At 40.8% G+C, this 21,638-nt stretch overlaps 1 protein-coding gene across 5 annotated transcripts; it reads left to right on the top strand.

Moving 5' to 3' along the window:
- Nucleotides 1-1,803: 1,803 nt before the first annotated feature.
- LOC110490183 (vascular endothelial growth factor A-A) lies at nt 1,804-21,239 on the top strand. 5 transcript variants are annotated; one of them, XR_005036854.1, is made up of 7 exons: nt 1,804-2,528; nt 3,827-3,869; nt 8,556-8,752; nt 9,357-9,433; nt 9,944-9,976; nt 15,095-16,697; nt 19,603-19,619. XR_005036854.1 is itself a non-coding variant. In XM_021563428.2 (7 exons), exons 1-7 carry the CDS (start codon nt 2,460-2,462, stop codon nt 19,622-19,624), a joined length of 573 nt encoding a protein of 190 aa, XP_021419103.1. In that variant the 5' UTR covers nt 1,805-2,459; the 3' UTR covers nt 19,625-21,239. The 5 variants fall into 5 exon arrangements, 3 of the variants coding, with proteins under 3 accessions (XP_021419103.1, XP_021419113.1, XP_036805021.1); XR_002468677.2 differs by lacking the exon at nt 19,603-19,619 and having other exon boundaries at nt 15,095-15,358; nt 16,566-16,689; XM_021563428.2 differs by having other exon boundaries at nt 1,805-2,528; nt 16,566-16,697; nt 19,603-21,239.
- The last annotated feature ends 399 nt before the right edge of the window (nt 21,240-21,638 follow it).

The raw sequence follows: 21,638 nt of genomic DNA, 5'->3' as shown, positions 1-21,638 counted from the left end.
TGCTAGATGGGAAAATCTGTGTGTGAGTGTTTGTAAATGGTATGCATGTGGAGTATTTCCAGTCGCCTCACCCTTTGCTCATTAAACATTAGTCACAAAACCTTTCTATGCTCTACAATAGTCATTTGAATGCCAGTCATACTTTGAATAACTGTACCTTTCCATGGTTGGAAATGTACTCTTAAGTCTATTTGTTCTGTCTCCACAAATCTAAATATAATATTTTGTATTTACAAATTCTAATTCTGTGTTTGACTATTCTCTAAAAGGTTACTTTTAAAACACGAATAACTTATCCATGTAGGGGAAATAAACTGTGTCGTTTTAATCAACACCTTGCTTTGTGTATGGGTATGTGAATCATAGATGGGGAGTGCTGGGCTGGACAGAGTTTTCTATACTCTCATTAAATCGATATTGAAACTCCTTTAGAAGCCTCAGTAAGCTAATCAACACAACAAGGTCCTCAGCCCTGGGGCTGTCCTCGCTATGGATCCCGACTCATGTGAGAAAGAAAGGAGAAAAGATAACAAAGAATGAGGTGAGGGAAGTTGGAGATGCCAGAAACCATGGAAACTATGTGGAGTGCCTCCACTAAAGCAGTGTTTGAGACAGAGAGCAGTGACCCATCGCTGTGATGGCGGAATTCTGGTACAATGTTATAGTGAATGGGGAACATGCATGCTTCTACTGGGGCACAAAGGGATGTAGTTGGTGCAGGGGAGATGGGATTTAGAGGAAATGGATATTCTGTCTCTGTGCGTATTTTGAGATTGAGTGTGTCTTAGAGAATGTGTGTTTTGAGGGGCAATATTAGTGAGATGTGGGACGATGTGTGTGAACTGAAGCGAGAGAGGGTGGAGGTTCTCGCTCTATCCCTCTCTCTCTTTGTGTGTGTGTGTGTGTGTGTGTGTGTGTGTGTGTGTGTGTGTGTGTGTGTGTGTGTGTGACTCATGCAAGACTCATGCAGTCCCACTATTAAAGTTCGACTAACTTTCTAATAAGGACAATTTCTTGCAACTTTCAGCACCTAGAAAGTGCTATGATAATGAGGCTATGGAATGAGCCCTTTTATGATTCTTGAACTCTGCATCATGTGTGTCATTTAACAAAAGCAAACACTATACAGCCCAGGCCATTACAAGTCCCTCTCCACTCTTTCATACCTGAATATTCTCACCTACTGTACTCTGTATTCTTTTAGAGATCCAGGCATCTCGAATGTCCAATATAGGATATAATCTCTGTTTAACTGATGAACTAAAAATATGTGTGCACCACCACCTCCAAGCGATGGAAGTTAACTTTAGGTGCAAAAGCGATTCCTGCACTAGTCCTGGCCTAGCCTGATTCTAATTGGGTATTTTCACATTATTTATGGTAACTGTCCCAATTGCCAATACTTATAACATACAAAAACCTTTGGTTGCAAAATAAAAAGTATGTAAATTATAATATTTCCACAAAATGGTAAAGGCTATCACAAAACTATTATTTGCAGCTTTTGAATGATTCATTGTAGCCAGAAAGGCAAAAAGAGACCATGAAAGGCACCAACAACACAACTAACTATTGGACATTTAATACTTACCTTTTTAAACGTGTCATGTATTATATTTTGCGTCAAAGTTGTGACTTAAACACTCACCAAATCGCACAATGTGAACATCACTGTTAGATATTTTATGGGAGCGCGCCCACCACCCTTTGCCTGCCAATCAGTACCGCCCACATTGGTGATCTAGCCAATGAGCGCAAGCGTCATCATACTGTAGACACGTCCGATTGCTAAAGGCAATAGCTCATGATCATAGAACAGTAAACGCGCTTACACGAGCGAGAAACGGAGGTGAATGACAAGATCTCCCTATTCTGCGCCTGGACGTCCAAACCTTGAAGAGAAACAAAGTCATAGTAAAATACATTTTAAAAATCAAGACAAGGAAAGGGAGACCGTTTCAGTGCGTTTCAAGGAGGAATGCTAACGGATCACTTTGCACCGGCAAACGCTCACACTACTCTGATCAATTTGTAATAATTCAGCCGCCGCTTTCACACGGTGAAGGCAATGCGTAAAGTTGCATTCAGAAGTTGGTGAAAGTTGTCATCCTGGTGAGCAGATAATAGGACGGAGATGTTCAGTCCATTATGGGGTTTCTAATGTGGATGTAGAATACAAATCTTGGAAGAGTCTCCGGATGACCGACGCATTTTGGATGTTACCTTTCTTTGGGGCTATTCTCTGAGATTCCTTAGAGGCGGTTGCAATACAACACAATAAAAAAGGATTCCTCTCAGGTGGCACATCTGCCATGTTTGGATGGATTAGATTTTTACTATAACCAAGATTATCAAGAAATTGTTGATTTTTTTTGTGGTTTTTCTTTATTATTGTGTCTGATCGAAACGACAACTGAAATTTTAGTACAACTGTCCAACTCACCTTCGGAATTACAATCATGAACATTGGCAGTTTTGTCCAATTATTATTCGCAGCGCTTCTTCAGCTTCATTTGTATGCAGTTAAGGTGAGAATTATATTTAAATCGGAGGGGATCAGATGCGTCCGATGAATTAGGAATATAATGCTGTTCATGTTTCATTAATGAGGTGATCGCCCTTGTCGCTCAATCTCGTTACTTGCTGCTAGATCTGTAGGTCACTTATAATGTATTCACTTTCTGTGAATCATAGGCCTAAAGAGGTTTATGTCACTGTTGAATTGTTAATGACGTTTGACATATATTTTGGTATTTTTAGGGGAAAGTGTCATAGGCCTATCCAATTAACGCTGTATTTTCTATTATTATTAGGCTATTATTTGTATTACTATTATAACTTTTGAAAATGCACAATTGGCATTAATGTCAACAAAATAGTAGGCTAGGCTAAATCGGAATTTTGAGTGACGTGAAATGAGTTGCATCATTACACTAGCATAATCCAAAATCACGACAATGTGTTTTCGTGATTTCGTGTCGTGATTTAATTCAATTGGATTCCTATTGAATAAAATCACGACAACATAATGTCACTATTCCTACTGGGTACACACTGGTTGGACCAACGTTCTTTCAATTGAACCAACGTGGAATAGAGGTTGAATTGATGTGTGTGTCCAGATTCCAATATTTGCAATGTATTTGCTCTAGTTTGTAGACTAGTCTACTGTAATGAAAAGCAAAGTCCAGACGACCTGTCTCTTGAGAGCGCAAGGATAGGGCAAACCTGTTGGCCCCTAACCGAATAGCCTAGTTGGTCGCAGAGGGTATAAAGTGTCAACATGTATTTCACTCCGTACTCAAGGCTAATAATAGCCCGTTTCTATTAAACTTAGGCCTTGTTTATTAAAACATTCGCTCAAATGTTTATGATAATCAGTACAACCAGTAAACGCTAACAATGGGCAACCCACCTCACTGTCTTTCATCTATAAAATTAAATCGGCTTCTTTCTCACGCAATATTGAAGAGCTGTTGCGACAGTCTACGTCAGGTGATAACGTGACTGAAGCGCTGCTGTGATGCCATTTTCTCTCTGCACTTGCCCATAGGCGGGAAAATATTCAATGAAGTAGGCTAGCTGTCATCATAAAGGGGAATGTATTGGAGTCTTGCTGTATAATAAGCTAATGCCATACATTGATGCATGGCTTAATGATTGTGCATGCAATTACATTATGGAAATCATATATACATAATTCAGGGAGGCAAAACTGCATTGCCTTTTTAAAACGTGATGCATAGCCTACCATAGAAAAAATATGCATGACATAAGATAAAACGTTAAACTTGCTCTAATGGCTTACATGTTTGCATTTTTACAGACAGCCCACATACCCAAGAACGGGGAGAAGAATAAAAATGACGGTAAGTGCCGAATGTACAAATGTATTACAAGTGCAATATTGTAGAAGTTTATTCAGTGTTTACCTTTATTGGGGGATTTGGTGTGTGTATAGCCACCTAGTGGACATATTCTGAATCTGGATTTTCCCAGAGCAGACTTTCAAGTTTAGGCCTTCAATGAAAATTCGTTTTTGACAAATTGGCTGTTGCACATGGCTTTTGCACATGGCTATTGTCATAACAAAATCTTTACATTGTGTCAATGCTCCCTCTCTATCCGTGAGAGGATATGAGTATCATATAGGACCCCATGGTACTATATTGAAGTCTTTAGTGGTGAGTCCCTGAGTGAAAGGCTTTACTTGGGACTTTGGAATTACCATAAAAGTGTGTCTGATCCAAATAGTCTTCTATATGTTAACAGACAAGGCCACTGCATGAATTCACGTTTTATTTAGGCTTTTTCTTCCTCCTCTTGTGATTTGGGAACATGGCAAACACATGGTCAGGTTGTATCGTTTATATTGGACAAAGCATGTCTGTATGCATGGTTATGTTTGTTTATTGACAGTGACAGAGTGTTTCACTTGTTAGCTGTGTTCAAAGGCTAGCCATGTTAGTCAATAGTGGACACAGCCAGGTTACTCACTGTGATACGTCAGGGACTGGTCCTCAGCAGAGAAAACACAGGAATTGAACTGTGGTTGTTTGTTATTCGCAGCACAAGGGCAGCGACTCCATTCCTCTTCTCTGACACCTGTGAGCGTCTTTTGACCTTCATTTCACACGCACGCACACACAGAGAGAGTGCGAGATGCAGAGAACCTCCACCCTCTCTCGCTTCAGTTCTCACACACACAGTCCCGCATGTCAACAATTACTTCACCTCAAAACATACTCTCACTAAGACACACTCAATCTCAAAATACGCAGAGACAGAATGACCATATCCTCTAAATCTCATCTCCCCTGCACCAACTACATCCCTTTGTGCCCCAGTAGAAGCATGCATGTTCCCCATTCACTATAACATTGTACCAGTATTCCGCCATCACAGCGATGGGTCACTGCTCTCTGTCTCAAACACTGCTTTAGTGGAGGCACTCCACATAGTTTCCATGGTTTCTGGCATCTCCAACTTCCCTCACCTTGTTCGTTGTTGTCTTTTCTCCTTTCTTTCTCACATGAGACGGGATCCATAGCGAGGACAGACCCAGGGCTGAGGACCTTGTTGTGTTGATTAGCTTCCTGAGGCTTCTAAAGGAGTTTCAATATCAGTTTAATGAGAGTACAACAAACTTTGTCCAGCCCAGCACTCCCCATCTATGATTCACATACCCATACACAAAGCAAGGTGTTGATTAAAACAACACAGTTTATTTCCCCTACATGGATAAGTTATTAGTGTTTTAAAAGTATCTTTTTAGAGAATAGTCAAACACAGAATTAGAATTTGTAAATTCAAAATATTATATTTAGATTTGTGGAGACAGAACAAATAGACTTAATAGTATATTTCCAACTATGGAAAGGTACAGTTATTCAAAGTATGACTGGCATTCAAATGACTATTGTAGAGCATAGAAAGGTTTTGTGACTAATGTTTAATGAGCAAAGGTTGAGGTGAATGGAAATACTCCACATGCATACCATTTCAAAACACTCACACACAGATTTACGCATGGGTTTAGATATATCCTATAGGATATGTAGTCGATATAACAAGGATGTATATCTGGCACCACAGCATATTGCATTCATTCTAATATACATATTCTTGACATGTCTGCTTTCCCTCAGATTTTCCTCAATATTTCCTGTGAAGGGGAGTTGTCATTGTATGTGCTTGTGTCTGTGGTGGCTACATGTGAATTTGGTTAGAAGAGGCAATATTACTTGTCACATAAATATAATGTATTGGAGTCTTGCTGTATAATAAGCTAATTCCATACATTGATGCATGGCTTAATGACATACCAAAAATGATTGTGCATGCAATTACATTATAGAAATTATATATACATAATTCAGGAAGGCAAAACTGCATTGCCTTTTCAAAACGTGATGCATAGCCTACCATAGAAAAAATGTGCATGACATAGGTAGGCTAAAACGTCAAGCTTGCTCTAATGGGCTTACAGACACACATACTCACACAATCACATTAAAACAAATGTTGCCTAGGTACTAGAACGCTGCTAGACAGAGTGTGAAGCAGCAGCTGTGCAGAGGGAGACTGTGGGGCTCCGCAGAGACAGAACAGCACAGTGAGACGTGTTGGGCTGGTGACCTTGGGCTGTAGACTATGGCAGTGAGACAGACAGACAGCCTTTCTCTCCCCACAGGCCTACAGGCTGGCCTGTGCTTCTCCTCTGAGAGCAGGTGCTGGGAGGGATAAGGGGAGGTAGTGGACACCACATCTGCTGACCAGGCAGGTCATCCAGGGGCTAGCAGCAGCGGTGCATGGTTTGAGAAGGAGTAACAGAGCCAGCTACGGCAGGCAGTGGTGTGTCAGGATGTTGTTGCAGCATTAGGCCGGAACTGACCAGGCCGACAGGTTAAGGGGTGGGCTGTCGGGGGTCACATGTCAAAGGTGAACCCTGGCACCGCACAGCCTGAGGTCATGGGCTCCTCGGATTACCTGGGGGTCAGGAGGGGGACGGGGTCGCTGGGAAACCAGTCCATAGGATGGAGGGTGGGGGATTATTCTCGGATGGAGACAGGTAGGGTTAGTCAGCATCTGAGGAATTGTGGGTTGTATGTAAATGGCATGTGAGTGAGTTCAGATCATGTAGCTTAAACGTGTGGATGTGTTGTAATTGTCCCTGTGTGTGGGTTTGAATGTGTGGTGCTTTAGGGCAGGAACCGGTTTGGGTTTTTACTTTACCTTCTATACCGGTATTTGAATGTTTGGTTTGTTAAATGTGATATGCTATGTGTAATGTCAATTTTTATAGTTTACTTGCTACTTAAGTCATCTCTCTCCGCGCCACTTTCCACACAGACCTAGCCACGCCCCCTGTCACTCAAGGAGCGCATTTGAGGTTAATCAACCACGAGACACTTGAGTTCAAGTCTGCATGGTCGATGCAACAACGTTGATGACAACAATGCTGTTTTCACTTTGCGTCTTATTATAAATCCACTAGCGTTCAATAATGATACTATTAGTTTGTGTTTCTTACATCAGCAAACAGCTAGTTTGTCTTTTCTTCACAAGTTGCCCTAAATCTTGTGAGATGCTAATTGCTAGCCGCTAATGATAATAAATGTAGAGTAAGAGCAAACGTAGCTAGCTAATACAGCCTGATAATACCAGTGATGGTGTAGACCTAAATCAGCATGTTGTTTGTGCAACAGTATCTTCTAAATCAAAGAGGAATCTACAAAGCAAGAATATATTAGCTACATGAAGTAGCCAAAGCTTATAGGGTCCCCTAGGAAATACTTATCAACACTTTAGTTCCTACCCTGTCACAATAACTCCTCCCTGGCATTTTAATTCATTGTTATCTCAAACAACACTATTCAAAGTGCCCACTATTATATTCTAACTATAGAATTAGAATAGTCATTCTATTTCCATGAGTCCAACAGTTTGAGTGCCCCTGGCTATCTGTAAATAAAAAAAACACGAACATGGTGCCATCTGTTTTGCTTAATATAAGGAGTTTGAAATTATTTATACTCTTACTTTTGATACTTAAGTACATTTTATCAATTACATTTACTTTTGATACTCAGGTATATTTAAAACCAAATACTTTTAAACATTTACTCAAGTAGTATTTTACAGGGTGACTTTCACTTTTACTTGAGTCATTTTCTATTAAGGTATCTTTACTTTTACTCAAGTATGACAATTGGGTACTTTTTCCACCACTGCAACTTAGTGCAGGAAATGCAGAAATTTGTAAAGTGCCTGAAATTTGTTTTGGTTGAAGTTGAATTGAACAGCATAAAACAATAACAAAGGAGAAAGACCAATTGAAATCACTTAGAATGTATGTGTTGCCACCCTAGAATCACTCACTACTCATAAAGCAAATGTTGAACATTTATTATTCAAAAACTAAAAATACCGTCATACTGTCCATTTTTTTTTTTAATAGTGTGATATAATATTTTGGCCATATCGCCAGGCCCTAGGTGGGCTTTAGACAGCTGTGAGCACATGCGCAGGTTTGACATTATTTTGTTTTGTTTTGCTGGGGGACATTAAGATCCTTGTCAGCACAATAGTCTGCTTTGTTGCATCTGAAGCCACATATATGTGGCTTTGTTTATCTGCTTAGCTGGCTTTAGTAATGGGAACCACTCAGGAAACAAATGCCTGTACCTTTTGATGACCACAAAGGCAACACAAGTACTCTCTTCCACTGCCAAGCGGAACCAGAGCAGATGGGGGGATGACAGGGGGATTCTAGGAAATAGAGGAGGCATGGAGAGTTAGGATAAAGGAGAAAAAGGCACACAACTGGGGAATGAGGGAGGAAAGAAGGATGAAAGAGAATGCATTGGAGAGTTTTACAATGTGGAGAGGTTGGATGTGCTGTACTCTACAGTATAGCAGTTTTGTGGTTGGGTTGCCACTGATGTTGCTGTCTTCTCCTCAAGGAATCTCACTGTTACTGACAGTTCTCTATGGCACAGTGAGGATGAGAAGGAAGCAGTACTGATGTTCTCCCTCTGCTTTTCCTCCTGCAGTGGTCCCGTTCATGGACGTGTATAACAAGAGCATGTGTCGGACACGGGAGATGCTGGTGGACATCTTCCAGGAGTATCCAGATGAGATTGAGCACACCTACATCCCCTCGTGCGTGGTGCTCATGCGCTGCGCCGGATGCTGCAACGACGAGGCGCTCGAGTGTGTCCCCACAGAAACAAAAAATGTTACCATGGAGGTAAGCGCTAACTCCAATTCTCGCCAGGACCGGTGAATGGGGGATTTGTTTAACACTCTCTCTCTCCCCTCTCACTCTCATTCCATCTCTCCTGTCACTTACAACCCCCTCTCTCTTCCGTATCTCTCGGTGTCCTTTCTCTCTTCCATTCCTCTTCTCACTGGTTATCTAGGTCTCTCTCTCTCTCTCTCTTGCTTTGCTTTTCTCTCTGTCCCATGGAAAAAGTGAATCAGCAGGGGCCTAGCATGTCAGCTATTTTTGTTTACCCTTGCACACCCTGTTTACGCCCCTGTTTATGTGGTTGAAGTCTCTCTTGGCCACGGTCAGGTGTCAGGACTTACTGTTGGCATGAGCCTAGGGTGGAAAGGAATAAGCTATAGGAATGTGATACAGCACCTGCCTGGCTATGGTGTCAGCCTATCTTCACCGACTGGTTAGCTTGTGGTCAGCTAGTAGTCAGACTGTGGCCACTATGTCAATGGTCAGAGCAATCACTCTCTAAGAATCTCTGAGGTAGTAATGTTTCAGCAGAGGAATTTGTTTTGGGGGATTGACCCTTTTTCAATGTGAATTTTAATGTTTCATGTCTTATGTTTCTCTACAGGTAATACAAGTGAAACAGAGAGTATCGCAGCATAATTTTCAGTTAAGTTTCACAGAACATCGAAAGTGTGAATGCAGGTAAGAATCTTTTCTCAGGTCTATAATGATTTCAGGCTTCACTGTTTTGCTTACTGGTTAAAGGTCCAATGCAGCTGTTTTTTATCTCAATATCAAATCATATCTGGATAATAATTAAGTACCTTACTGTGATTGTTTTCAATTTAAATGTTCAAAAAGAAACAAAAATAGCTTATTATTTTGCTATTACTCTCTGAGTAGGGAGGGGGAAACTGAAAATGAGCTATTATTGGCAGAGAGATTTGGAAATCTCTTTCTTATTGGTCTATTAACTAATTATTTAGGCCAAAACTCCATCCCACCAAAACAGGCTGACATTTCAGTCGGTCTTTTCAAACAGCTCTTACACTAAAAGGGCATTAATCATCATTTTTACAGTATTATTCCAACCTCATAGTGTGAAAATATATATAAAACATAGGAAATCATGTTTTCGACTGCACTGGGCCTTTAATAAAAAGCTAAATATAAAGCTAAAGGTTTTGTTCTCTATTTTCCTCTTAATTTCAGACCAAAGCCAGAAGTTAAGGCAAAGAAAGAAAAGTAAGTACATGTTTTGCATTGTTATTGTTATTGTTATGAGTTATTTGTGGGATGGGGGGAGGGAGCTGTCTGTGTTCAATTTGGCTTCCACTCTGATATTCAAACTGTCAAAACAACTCTATCTGCCAGCCCCAAAATATCTGAATATTTTGATTGACCAGTTTCCCAACTAATCATCATCCCGTTCCCACAGATGCTTTAACTTAACACAGAAGGCTGGGACCTAATCCTCCCGAACCAATAAGTATTAATGTATTCAGTATTCCTCATGTTGATTGGCAACATGCAGATGAGAAGAAGCCAGCTGGACACTGTGATACCAGCAACAATGTGGGGTAGCACTAATGCTAATGCTAATAGTAATGGTGAAGCTACAGTATATTTTACCCCTGCTGCACTGAGAAGTCAGCAGCTGCCATGCTCCTGCTGATAGGACTGAGTCGATCATTTTAAAGGGTGGTGAGAGGAAGTGTTAGGTTGCCTTCTACTAGTGATTGGGATTATCAGCACCTCATAGGCTCCTACACCACAGCCCTGTCTCTCTTTTTAACATAGCGAGGGAGGGGAGGTAGATGCCTAGTTCTCCATGTTCCCTTCACACCTTGTGGGAGTTAGAGGACTAGCAGCACACCTTATGGGGAAAAAAACAGCCTCTCTTCTCCATCTTTACTGGTGCTGATAAGATCTTTTTTTTTATGTACGGGGTTTGTTTCAGTTTGTCTTCCTCCCAGGGTCTATTTGTTTTATGGCGGTTGGTTTAGTGCTTTACTATGTGGCTGTAACAGTTGGGTTGAGATAGTTAGCTAGCGCCAGACCACCTGTCACTGACCGGGCTGTCCAGCAGCCTTCTTCTTAGCTCCAGTTGTTCATGCCTGACCCTCGGCCCTAGTGGCTACTTCCACACTGTAATCATTGCAACAGGTGTCATTCAGTTAACCCATTTTTATTTTTAAAGTTCTAAATAGTGGATGAGCCTGGAGACAGACGCAGTGGACGTGGTTAGTTACAGGCAGTGTGGAGGGAGGGAAACAGACTGACGGTCAGTGTTGATGCAGGGGTGTGTGTGTGAGACGTGTGTGTGTGTGTGTGTGTACATGTCTTTTGCCACCTCAGCTGCAGCTGGCACGTCAGAGGACCTCCCTTGTTTTAATTGTATAAGAACCACGCAGGGTTAAAGCCCCATGGATCAGTGGAGGAGAGATGGGATCATGTTAGCTACCTGAGAGGACTGAATCAAATCCATTTGTCATGAGGCTGAGCTGAGCCTTGTCCTCGCTTTGTGCCACACACACCTCTGCCTGCCACCCAGCACGTAGACAGACAGCTCACCCTAGCCAGGCCAGGGTGGAGTGCAGGGAAAAGACAGGCCATTCATGAGCTCAGACACACCCTCAGTCATTCACTCAAATGCATACTGTACATAATACTAAAGACCAGGGGGCACAACAAAGATGTTTTTTTTTAATGATTATTATTTTATTTGTTTTATTCTTCACATTTTCAAACAGTCCATTTATATTTTCCAATGGGGCTATACATTTGGGTAATGTTTTTTTTCTCGCCTGAGTAGCCTCGTTTCACTGTCAAAAATAAAATGAAACCATCTAGTGGTCAGCGAAATAACAACACAATGTCAAATATATGTAGCCTAGTCAAATAATGAACATCTAATCACATTAACCGTTACTCTCTCATGGGAATTCCACTAACGGTCCGTATGTAGCCAAACGTAGCTGCTGCTCATTCCATTTGCTCGAAAATTGATAAATGGTTAAAAAAGGTATGGCCCTCGTCCATAGAGACACATACCAGCTCTACTGGTAGTACTGCTACTACCAGCAGTACTACACCTGTCAATGACACAAGTTGTTCTGCTTCCACGAGCACATCCAATGCTAGCATCAGTAATTCTACATTTATTGTTAGCCCAGCTAGCATGGACACTGACAGTTTTACCCATCGAAGAGGTGCAAATATGATGAGAACTACATTGATTTGGGGTTCACTTATATTGGGAGTAGTGCCTTTCCTCAGCCACAGTGTGTTATATGTGCAAAAGTACTATCTCACAACTCAATGAAATCTTCACTCTTGCGCAGACATTTAGAAGCAAAATATGCAAAAAAAATTAGCGAGAATCTAGATTACTTTCGAGTAGTAAGACATGTATAAAAACAACAGATACCATTAATAAGAAGGGAATATATGGTGAGCTACCGAGTGGCTAGGACAGGCAAGTCCCATACTATTGTGGAGGACTTAATTCTTCCTATGGCTGGGACAATGCTGGAAAAACTATACAGACAATGTCTTCATCAAACAACACTGTTTCACGACGCATCAGTGACATGGCAGGAGATGTTTTGAAACAATTACTGCTTCACATACAAGCCAGTGAATTCTATGCGTTACAGCTGGATGAGTCAACAGACCTGGCACAGCTCCTGGTATATGTCCGTTATGTTTATGGGGGTCAATTAAAGGAGACATCCTCTTCTGCAAACCACTGGAAACCAGGACAACAGGAGATTATGTTCTTAAAGTACTGGACAGCTTTGTGGCATCAAATGGACTTCAAGATGTGTTGGTATCTGTACTGATGGTGCAAAAACCATGACAGGGAGACATAGTTGAGTGGTAACGTGCGTGCAAGCAGTTGCTCCCGATGTCACTTGGGTACACTGCAGCATCCACTGAGAGGCTCTTGCTGCCAAGGGAATTCCTGACAGCTTCAAATACATTTTGGACACTACAGTTAAAATTGTTAACTTTGTTAAAGCAAGGCCCCTGAATTCTTGTGTATTTTCTGCATTATCCAATGATATGGGCAGCGAGCATGTAATGCTTTTACAATATACAGAAGTGTGCTGGTTATCGAGGGGCAAAATATTGACACGTTTTTTAAATTGAGAGACGAGCTTAAAGATTTCTTTAGTGACCATCATTTTTACTTGTCTGACCGCTTGCATGATGACGAGTTTCTCACATGACTGGCCTATCTGGGTGATGTTTTTTCTCGCCTGAATGATCTGAATCTAGGATTACAGGGACTCTCCACAACTATATTCAAAGTGCGGGACAAAATTTATGCTATGATTATGAAGTTGGAGCTCTTCTCTGTCTACATTAACAAGGACAACACACAAGTCTTTCCATCATTGTATGATTTTTGTTGTGTGCAAATTAACTCAAGTTTTCAGACAATGTCAAATGTGATATAGCGAAGCACCTGAGTGAGTTGGGTGCGCAATTACGCAGGTACTTTCCCGAAACGGATGACACAAACAACTGGATTCGTTATCCCTTTCATGTCCTGCATCCAGTCCACTTACCAATATCTGAACAAGAGAGCCTCATCGAAATTGCAACAAGTAGTTCTGTGAATATTGAATTTAATCAGAAGCCACTGCCAGATTTCTGGATTGGGCTGTGCTCAGAGTATCCTGCCTTGGAAAATCACACTGTTAAGACACTGATGCCCTTTGCAACCACGTACCTATGTGAGAGTGGATTTTCGGCCCTCACTAGCATGAAAACTAAATGCAGGCACAGACTGTGTGTGGACAAGGATTTAAGACTGAGACCCCTTCCAATACAACCCAACATTGCAGAGTTATGAGCATCCTTTCAAGCACACCCTTCTCATTAACCTGTGGTGATTTTTTTCACAATTTTATATGAACAATTAAGGTTTTATATGTAAGATGGTTAAATAAAGAGCAAAATTATTGATTAATATTATATTATTATTTGTGCCCTAATCTTATAAGAGCTCTTTGTCATTTCCCACGAGCCGGGTTGTGACGACAGCTCACACTCATTCTTATGTTTATTAAATGTATCGTATAGCGTGTGTGTGGCAGGCTTACAATGATGACAAAAAACAACATTTGAGAGTGTGCTGACCCTGGTGCTAGAGGGGGTACGCAGCTGGAGGTAGAATGTTTGAAAGGGTACGGGACTATAAAAAGTTTGGGACCACTGCTCTAGACACATACTTGGGGCTCTATTTTAACAAACCTAACGCAATGGTAAATATAAGAGCAGGCGGTAGCGCTATAGGTTAAGTGGCTTAAATAACAAAATGAAGACCTATCTTTGCTAAATATGTTAACTTTAACCCATTTGCAGTCCACATTGTTCTAAGTAATTGTATGGCTTAATAGCGTTCACATTTAGGGGCTAGGCCTACTGTAAATTGCATTATAGCTGAGCATGGACATGCCAAACATTGTCAATAAGCAATATTAAATTAATTATTGATTTGGCCTACAAAGAGAATGAATAGTTATAATCAAATAAATAAAAAAATACAAATAAAACAAGGAAGGTGAATCATTCTAATAAGATTGCTTGTTTTTCTTTTAATGTTATTACAACCAATCTGTTTTTTTTTTTAAAACAACAATAAATAATTGTAAAATGTAGTGATATCATAAAATCGTCAGGATAAAAAGAAACGCATCGCTATTGAACCAGCCTTCATTATGGTACGCTTAAGAGAGGGCTTGGGTTTTGAACATATGAAACAGAAAACGGTCAACGTGTAGGCTGAGTTTCCTCTGTCAACATTCATGCCATAACCAACTGTGTTACCGCTAAAACCAGCTTTTGGTTGGTCTTAAATATCCCTATCAGCACTGCCTGAAATTAGCACTTTGGATCATGTTTTTAAGGACACGCCTAAAATATTTCCTCCCATCTGAACGCAAACGTGCTGATATAAAAAGGGTAAATTACCAAACCTGGCGTTAGGGCCGGAAAATGCAAGTGCTCTAGTTTTTACATGACAAAATTGCAAACTAAAGCGCATTTCACAGTAGTACCACCTTAATGCCAGCCGAAAATAGAACTCTCAATATGCATAGACTGATTTACAAAGGCAACAGTGGATGTATTTACATTGACACACGCATTTACATTGAGACACACACACACGCACACACGTTCAAACGGGCATCGATCCCACTGCTAATGAGGAGACTAGATTAGAAGGGAGATGCCCGACTTGATTGATTGTCTCCTCTTTGGCCTAACCTCTATTGATTGAACTCTGTACGATTGTCCCTGCCTCCACTTAGGTGTCTTTTCTCTTTTGCCCTGTTCTCTATTTTCTAGGGGCAATGACCAAAAGAGAAAGAGAAAGAAAGAGAGAGACACTGGCACGATGAGGTCTGAGGCCTATGCCAGCGCCTCTTCTGTGGCGTGTCTGCACATGGGCACTATGTCTCTCTTGACGGTTGGCTTAATTTTGGAGGAACTTGTTTGTATCTTGTAAAATGCAAACCTCTTTTTGTTTGGCATGAGCAGGCTCCATTTTTTTAAAGAAACCTTTTTTTGTCTGGCGTATGCACCACTTAAGTCCGTGGCGAGGGCAGTAATGTGAGTAACGTGAGTGAGAACTGTCAGGTAATGATGATGTCTGTATGAAGCATGGCTGTCTACCACCCCCTCACTAATCCATGGCAGCAGGGTCGATGCCATGTTGAGGCTACATGCTGCTAGGAGTTTGTTCTCTGTTTCTCTGTTGCCTTTTGTTTTAGCAGATAGGTGGATGAACCAACACTATTGTCTTACATTTCTACCACAATAGTGCCAATTGGTTTGGTTACTTTAAGTACAGACAGGCTTGGCTCAGTTTATGTTTGATAAGAGTTATTGTCACCATGAGTGGTAACCCCAAAAAGGGCTGCTTTGTTCATGCTTTTAGACGGGAAGGTCTTGAACGTGACGCAGACGTGATCTGACCTCACAGAGGTGCATCACAGCACTCCCCTGTCTCTGTCATTGTTTTGTCTCACATGTTCACCTCCATAAAAGATACTGCATCTTTAAGCACCAGCGATGGCATCTACTTTGACTTTAAACTAGGCCAGTGAAAATAATACGATTAGATTGTCTTTGATCTGTATTTTATAATCCTTACATTGTGCTTGAGCCTGCGCTTACTCAGCCAAGCCATCATTCTAATGTCATCATAACATCCCATTAATTTGTGGCAATCATGTGAGCATGTCTGTAGGGTAATTGTAGTGGGAAATATAGGCTGATTTAGGGAGGGATGGTTTTTAAAGATGGCTGCTCCCTTGTGAGCATGTCATTGGATGGATCGGGAAGCAAACGCTATGTGTTCTTTGTTTCTGCTGTGGACTTTCCCTTATCACATGCACCTGTTTTGTGTGTCTGTGTGTGTGGTTGTTAGTGTGTATGTGTGTGTGTGTGTGTGTGTGTGTGTACATGATCATGTATAAGTGCAAATGTTCTCATTCAATGTTGCTTTTCATATACCCAATCACACATGTGCTTGTCATGCCATTAGAGAGGATGAATGAAAGAGTGTGTGAGTGTATGCAAGCATGATGAGGCACGTGTGTAGAAAAGTCTTTACATGTGCTCTCTTTCTAACCCGATCACAATGCTCCACAACCTCAAACAACCTTCACACCACCCAGCGGCTGCAGAAGTATTGAGCTAATGTTGCTCAAATGTTCGTCCAATGTTGGTGTGTTGGGGCGGGGCTCTATAGCTGGATACGCTCTATAGCTTAGACCTCTCTCTCTCTCTCTCTCCCTTTTTGCTTCCCTTGCAGCCACTGTGAGCCTTGCTCAGAGAGAAGAAAGCGCTTGTTTGTGCAGGACCCTCTCACCTGTAAATGTTCCTGCAAATTCACACAATTAGACTGCAAGTCAAGACAACTTGAGTTAAACGAAAGAACTTGCAGGTTTGTTTACAAAATATTATGATAAACAACGTGACTTGATCTCTACTCCATTCACCCACATCTACATCCATCCACCTGTTTGTACTTCTGTCATTTGCTTGATTTTCTTCTCCTGCTGAGAAATGCATGCTTCTCACTTGCTTATAGAATATGTTTTTGTTTGTATAGAGAATTGTGTGGGACTATGTTTGCTTGTAAGTGTGTTTATATTGTTTGTTGTCGTGCGTAATATTCTGATACTCTACTTAACATCATCCTTGATGTTAGAACTGTGACTCTATTATTGTATGTTCTATAAAGGTAGTATATTATAGCTAGCTAGTATAGTGTATTCCCTTTGCATGGTAGACACTTAAACTAGACAATACACAAAAAACAGCCCATTTCTCGCTTTAGATTCCCTTTATATTAATGCAGTATCTATATTATACAGTGGGTCAAAAAAGTATTTAGTCAGCCACCAATTGTGCAAGTTCTCCCACTTAAAAAGATGAGAGAGGCCTGTAATTTTCATCATAGGTACACTTCAACTATGACAGACAAAATGAGAAAAAAAATCCAGAAAATCACATTGTAGGATTTTTAATGGATTTATTTGCAAATTATGGTGGAAAATAAGTATTTGGTCAACAACAAAAGTTTATCTCAATACTTTGTTATATACTCTTTGTTGGCAATGACAGAGGTCAAACGTTTTCTGTAAGTCTTCACAAGGTTTTCTCACACTGTTGCTGGTATTTTGGCCCATTCTTCCATGCAGATCTCTTCTAGAGCAGTGATGTTTTGGGGCTGTTGCTGGGCAACACGGACTTTCAACTTCCTCCAAAGATTTTCTATGGGGTTGAGATCTGGAGACTGGCTAGGCCACTCCAGGACCTTGAAATGCTTCTTACGAAGCCACTCCTTCGTTGCCCAGGCGGTGTGTTTTGGATCATTGTCATGCTGAAAGACCCAGCCACGTTTAATCTTCAATGTCCTTGCTGATGGAAGGAGGTTTTCACTCAAAATCTCATGATACATGGCCCCATTCATTCTTTCCTTTACACGGATCAGTCGTCCTGGTCCCTTTGCAGAAAAACAGCCCCAAAGGGGCCATGCGTCACAGTAGGTATGGTGTTCTTTGGATGCAACTCCGCGTCCTTTGTCCTCCAAACACGACGAGTTGAGTTTTTACCAAAAAGTTATATTTTGGTTTCATCTGACCACATGACATTCTCCCAATCTTCTTCTGGATCATCCAAATGCTCTCTAGCAAACTTCAGACGGGCCTGGACATGTACTGGCTTAAGCAGGGGGACACGTCTGGCACTGCAGGATTTGAGTCCCTGGCGGCGTAGTGTGTTACTGATGGTAGGCTTTGTTATTTTGGTCCCAGCTCTCTGCAGGTCATTCACTAGGTCCCCCCGTGTGGTTCTGGGATTTTTGCTCACAGTTCTTGTGATAATTTTGACCCCATGGGGTGAGATCTTGCGTGGAGCCCCAGATCGAGGGAGATTATCAGTGGTCTTGTATGTCTTCCATTTCCTAATAATTGCTCCCACAGTTGATTTCTTCAAACCAAGCTGCTTACCTATTGCAGATTCAGTCTTCCCAGCCTGGTGCAGGTCTACAATTTTGTTTCTGGTGTCCTTTGACAGCTCTTTGGTCTTGGCCATAGTGGAGTTTGGAGTGTGACTGTTTGAGGTTGTGGACAGGTGTCTTTTATACTGATAACAAGTTCAGACAGGTGCCATTAAAACAGGTAACGAGTGGAGGACAGAGGAGTCTCTTAAAGAAGTTACAGGTCTGTGAGAGCCAGAAAGCTTGTTTGTAGGTGACCAAATACTTATTTTCCACCAAAATTTGCAAATCAATTCCTTAAAAATCCTACAATGTGATTTTCTGGATTTTTTTTCTAATTTTGTCTGTCATAGTTGAAGTGTACCTATGAGGAAAATTACAGGCCTCTCTCATCTTTTTAAGTGGGAGAACTTGCACAATTGGTGGCTGACTAAATACTTTTTTGCCCCCTGTATATACTAAATTCTAGCACCAAGCAAGATGTGTGTAGGGAGTTGGGTTTTATGTGTGTGAGACAGTCCGCACTATATTGGGTCAGTCTGTAGTAATGCCAATTTATTCTGACCCACACTTACCATCCTACTTATCATCTCCCAACATAGTCTCCTTATCTCTTTCCCATCACTACATGGATATATATATATATATATATATAATATATATATATATATATATATAACCACCTGCGTAGGAGGGGAATTTTAGCATCCATTGTTGTTTTTAACTTCGACCAGTCTTGATCACACAAATTGGACAGACATGTTTATAAGTCAGCACAGTACAGGACTCAAGACAGAACTAACTCATGCATGACACTAACACTCAAAGGGAAAGTGTTTCCCTTGGTTCGTAACTGTGAACGAACAGGCTCTTAATTGAGTGAATGTAGAGCTGGTGTCCATGCTGCTCGTTTCTAATGGTCCTACTCATAACTCCTACGAGGCGAAGCCCTAAACGCAATTACTAATCGGGGATTAAAACTCCATCTCCATTGGTTGCAAATAACGTCTGTATTCAGTCAGTGGTCCAATGGAGATCTGACTGCTTCCGGGGAAACTCCCACAAGGCCCTGTGTTGATGACCTCCCTTGACACTACTATATACATCCTGACCTTTGAACCTTAGGGCCCCCCCACACAGTGTGCTGGATTTAGAGAGCCACACATGAGTGGGGTGACCAGAGACATGATTCCAATTGGTCATGGGTCAGGGGAGGAAGAGGGAGGGGCTGCAGGAGTTTTCCACATTTGCAGTGATGTGATTTGCTCAAGGCTACACCCCTGCTGGGAGGAGGATTTGTTGCCCATCTTTTAACCTACTGTCTGTCATGTCTTGTCATCCACAGATGTGACAAACCAAGGAGATGAGATGAGGAGAGGGAGAGGGGGACAATGAAATGAAGGAATATTTTCTTGGCACAGCACTTTGAAACCTGAGGACGCATTCCCTGGATGGACAGAAAATTACAACGCAAGAAAGAACGAGCAAGAGAGAACGATGGAGAGAGACTGAGATAACAACATGCTGTTGTATATTTCTAAGATATATATATATATATATATATTCTAAAAGGACAATGACAATGTGTATTGCTGCTATGAAAAATGAAACATTATAAAGTGAACGAATGCGCCACTGTCTGGCGTGTGAATGGGACAAATGTTTAGTTGCCAGGGTGTTTGGGCCTGAACGTGGATAGGACTGAGAGTTTGTCAGAATACATTTTATTTGATTTAACACTTCACTGGATCTTGGTCTGCTGTGGATATGAGTATCTTAAATATATCTATATAAAAACTAAGCGAAATTGTGACCATAACTTCACTGAGAGGTGCAACGGGAACATGTTTCTCCTCGGACCTCTGAAGGTCTAGAGAACTGTCAGAAAGCAGAACTACTTCCTCTACGGGGTGAAGTTTTTTTCACCACTGTATCGACTAACACCAGATAGGACTCGGTGTGAGAATACTTCTAAAGGGATATTAAATGTAGGTATATATGGAGACAAGACATAAATTAGATCTTCCGCCAAGGAACAGTGGCATTTAACTCACCACTGTCAAAATCAATGATCTCTATTTGCTTTGTTTAATGTCTTCATTTGTTTTCCAAAGATATAATTGCACACACACATTAAAGAATAGTCCATTATAGAAAAAATAACGATCTGTATATACTTACCTAATATCCCTTTGTCTAGTACACTACATCTAATTTATAATGCTAGAATATTTTCAGTATTCTGTGCATTTAATTTATATATTTATATACAGTGTTATGGTTGATATTGATTTTACTTCTTCACCAGGCAATGTTATCACCAATCTGTTTGGCCATGGAAAACATTGAAAACTGTAGACATATTTCTTTCTTTTTTTAAAGAAGGAAAAAAAGAACAGAAAGATAAAACTTCAACATTCCTGAAAATGAGATATTGTATGTTTTGTTGGGCTAGAGGGGCTGGGAGCATGTGTCTTGATTTTGTTACAAACAAACCCCGCCACAAACATGTTTGTGAAAAGACGCACAGCCAACGTTGCAGTTTAAAGCTCGAGTCGGGACATGTGTTTTTGTACTTGAGTGACCGAAGACACGTCATGAGGAGGACTGAGGGCGTCTCACTGACCTTGGTCATCTTGGGCAAACTCCACAGTGAGAGACTGAGACTCTGGCCAGCCCAGTTTAGCCAGAACCGGACTTGGCATAGTGGGGAACCAGGAGCAGTAGAAGGAGATGATGCTCTCTACCCTTTTATGGAAAAAAGAAACATTCTATTTGTATTTCAGTGTCAGAAATACTTTTTTGTTTGTTGTATCATGTACAGACACATTTTTAGTATATTTTCACATTAATATATTTATTGGTGCTTTAAAATTATCCATTTTACAATAGTAACATCGTTTTTTGTTTTTAGTGTAACTATTAACTATATTTATTTAGAAAATATATTGTTTTTTATTAAACAGAAAATGCAGATCTCTTTGGAAGCCTATCTTCAACTGTTTTGAAATGACCTCTGACATTTTGATCAATCTAAAATAATTTGATCAAGTAACAATACAACACAATCCTACTTTATTAATCATTCCTAAGCCAATTGATAAGGCATCATAAGAGTACAAGACTACATTAAAATACATGCAATGCAACATACAAGGTATCTGACAAAATAAAGGAAACACCAACATAAAGTGTCTTAATAGGGCGTTGGGCCACCACAAGCCAGAACAGCTTCAATGCACCATGGCATAGATGCTACAGTTGTCTGGAACTCTATTGGAGGGATGCAACACCATTCTTACATGCAAAATTCCATAATTTGGTGTTTGGTTGATGGTGGTGGAAAACACTGTCTCAGGTGCCGCTCCAGAATCTCCCATA

This window comes from Oncorhynchus mykiss, chromosome 2 (assembly GCF_013265735.2).
Source record: "Oncorhynchus mykiss isolate Arlee chromosome 2, USDA_OmykA_1.1, whole genome shotgun sequence".
Lineage (NCBI taxonomy): Eukaryota > Metazoa > Chordata > Actinopteri > Salmoniformes > Salmonidae > Oncorhynchus > Oncorhynchus mykiss.
The sequence above is the reverse complement of the archived record's forward strand: the minus strand, read 5'-3'. Positions and strand labels throughout refer to the sequence as shown.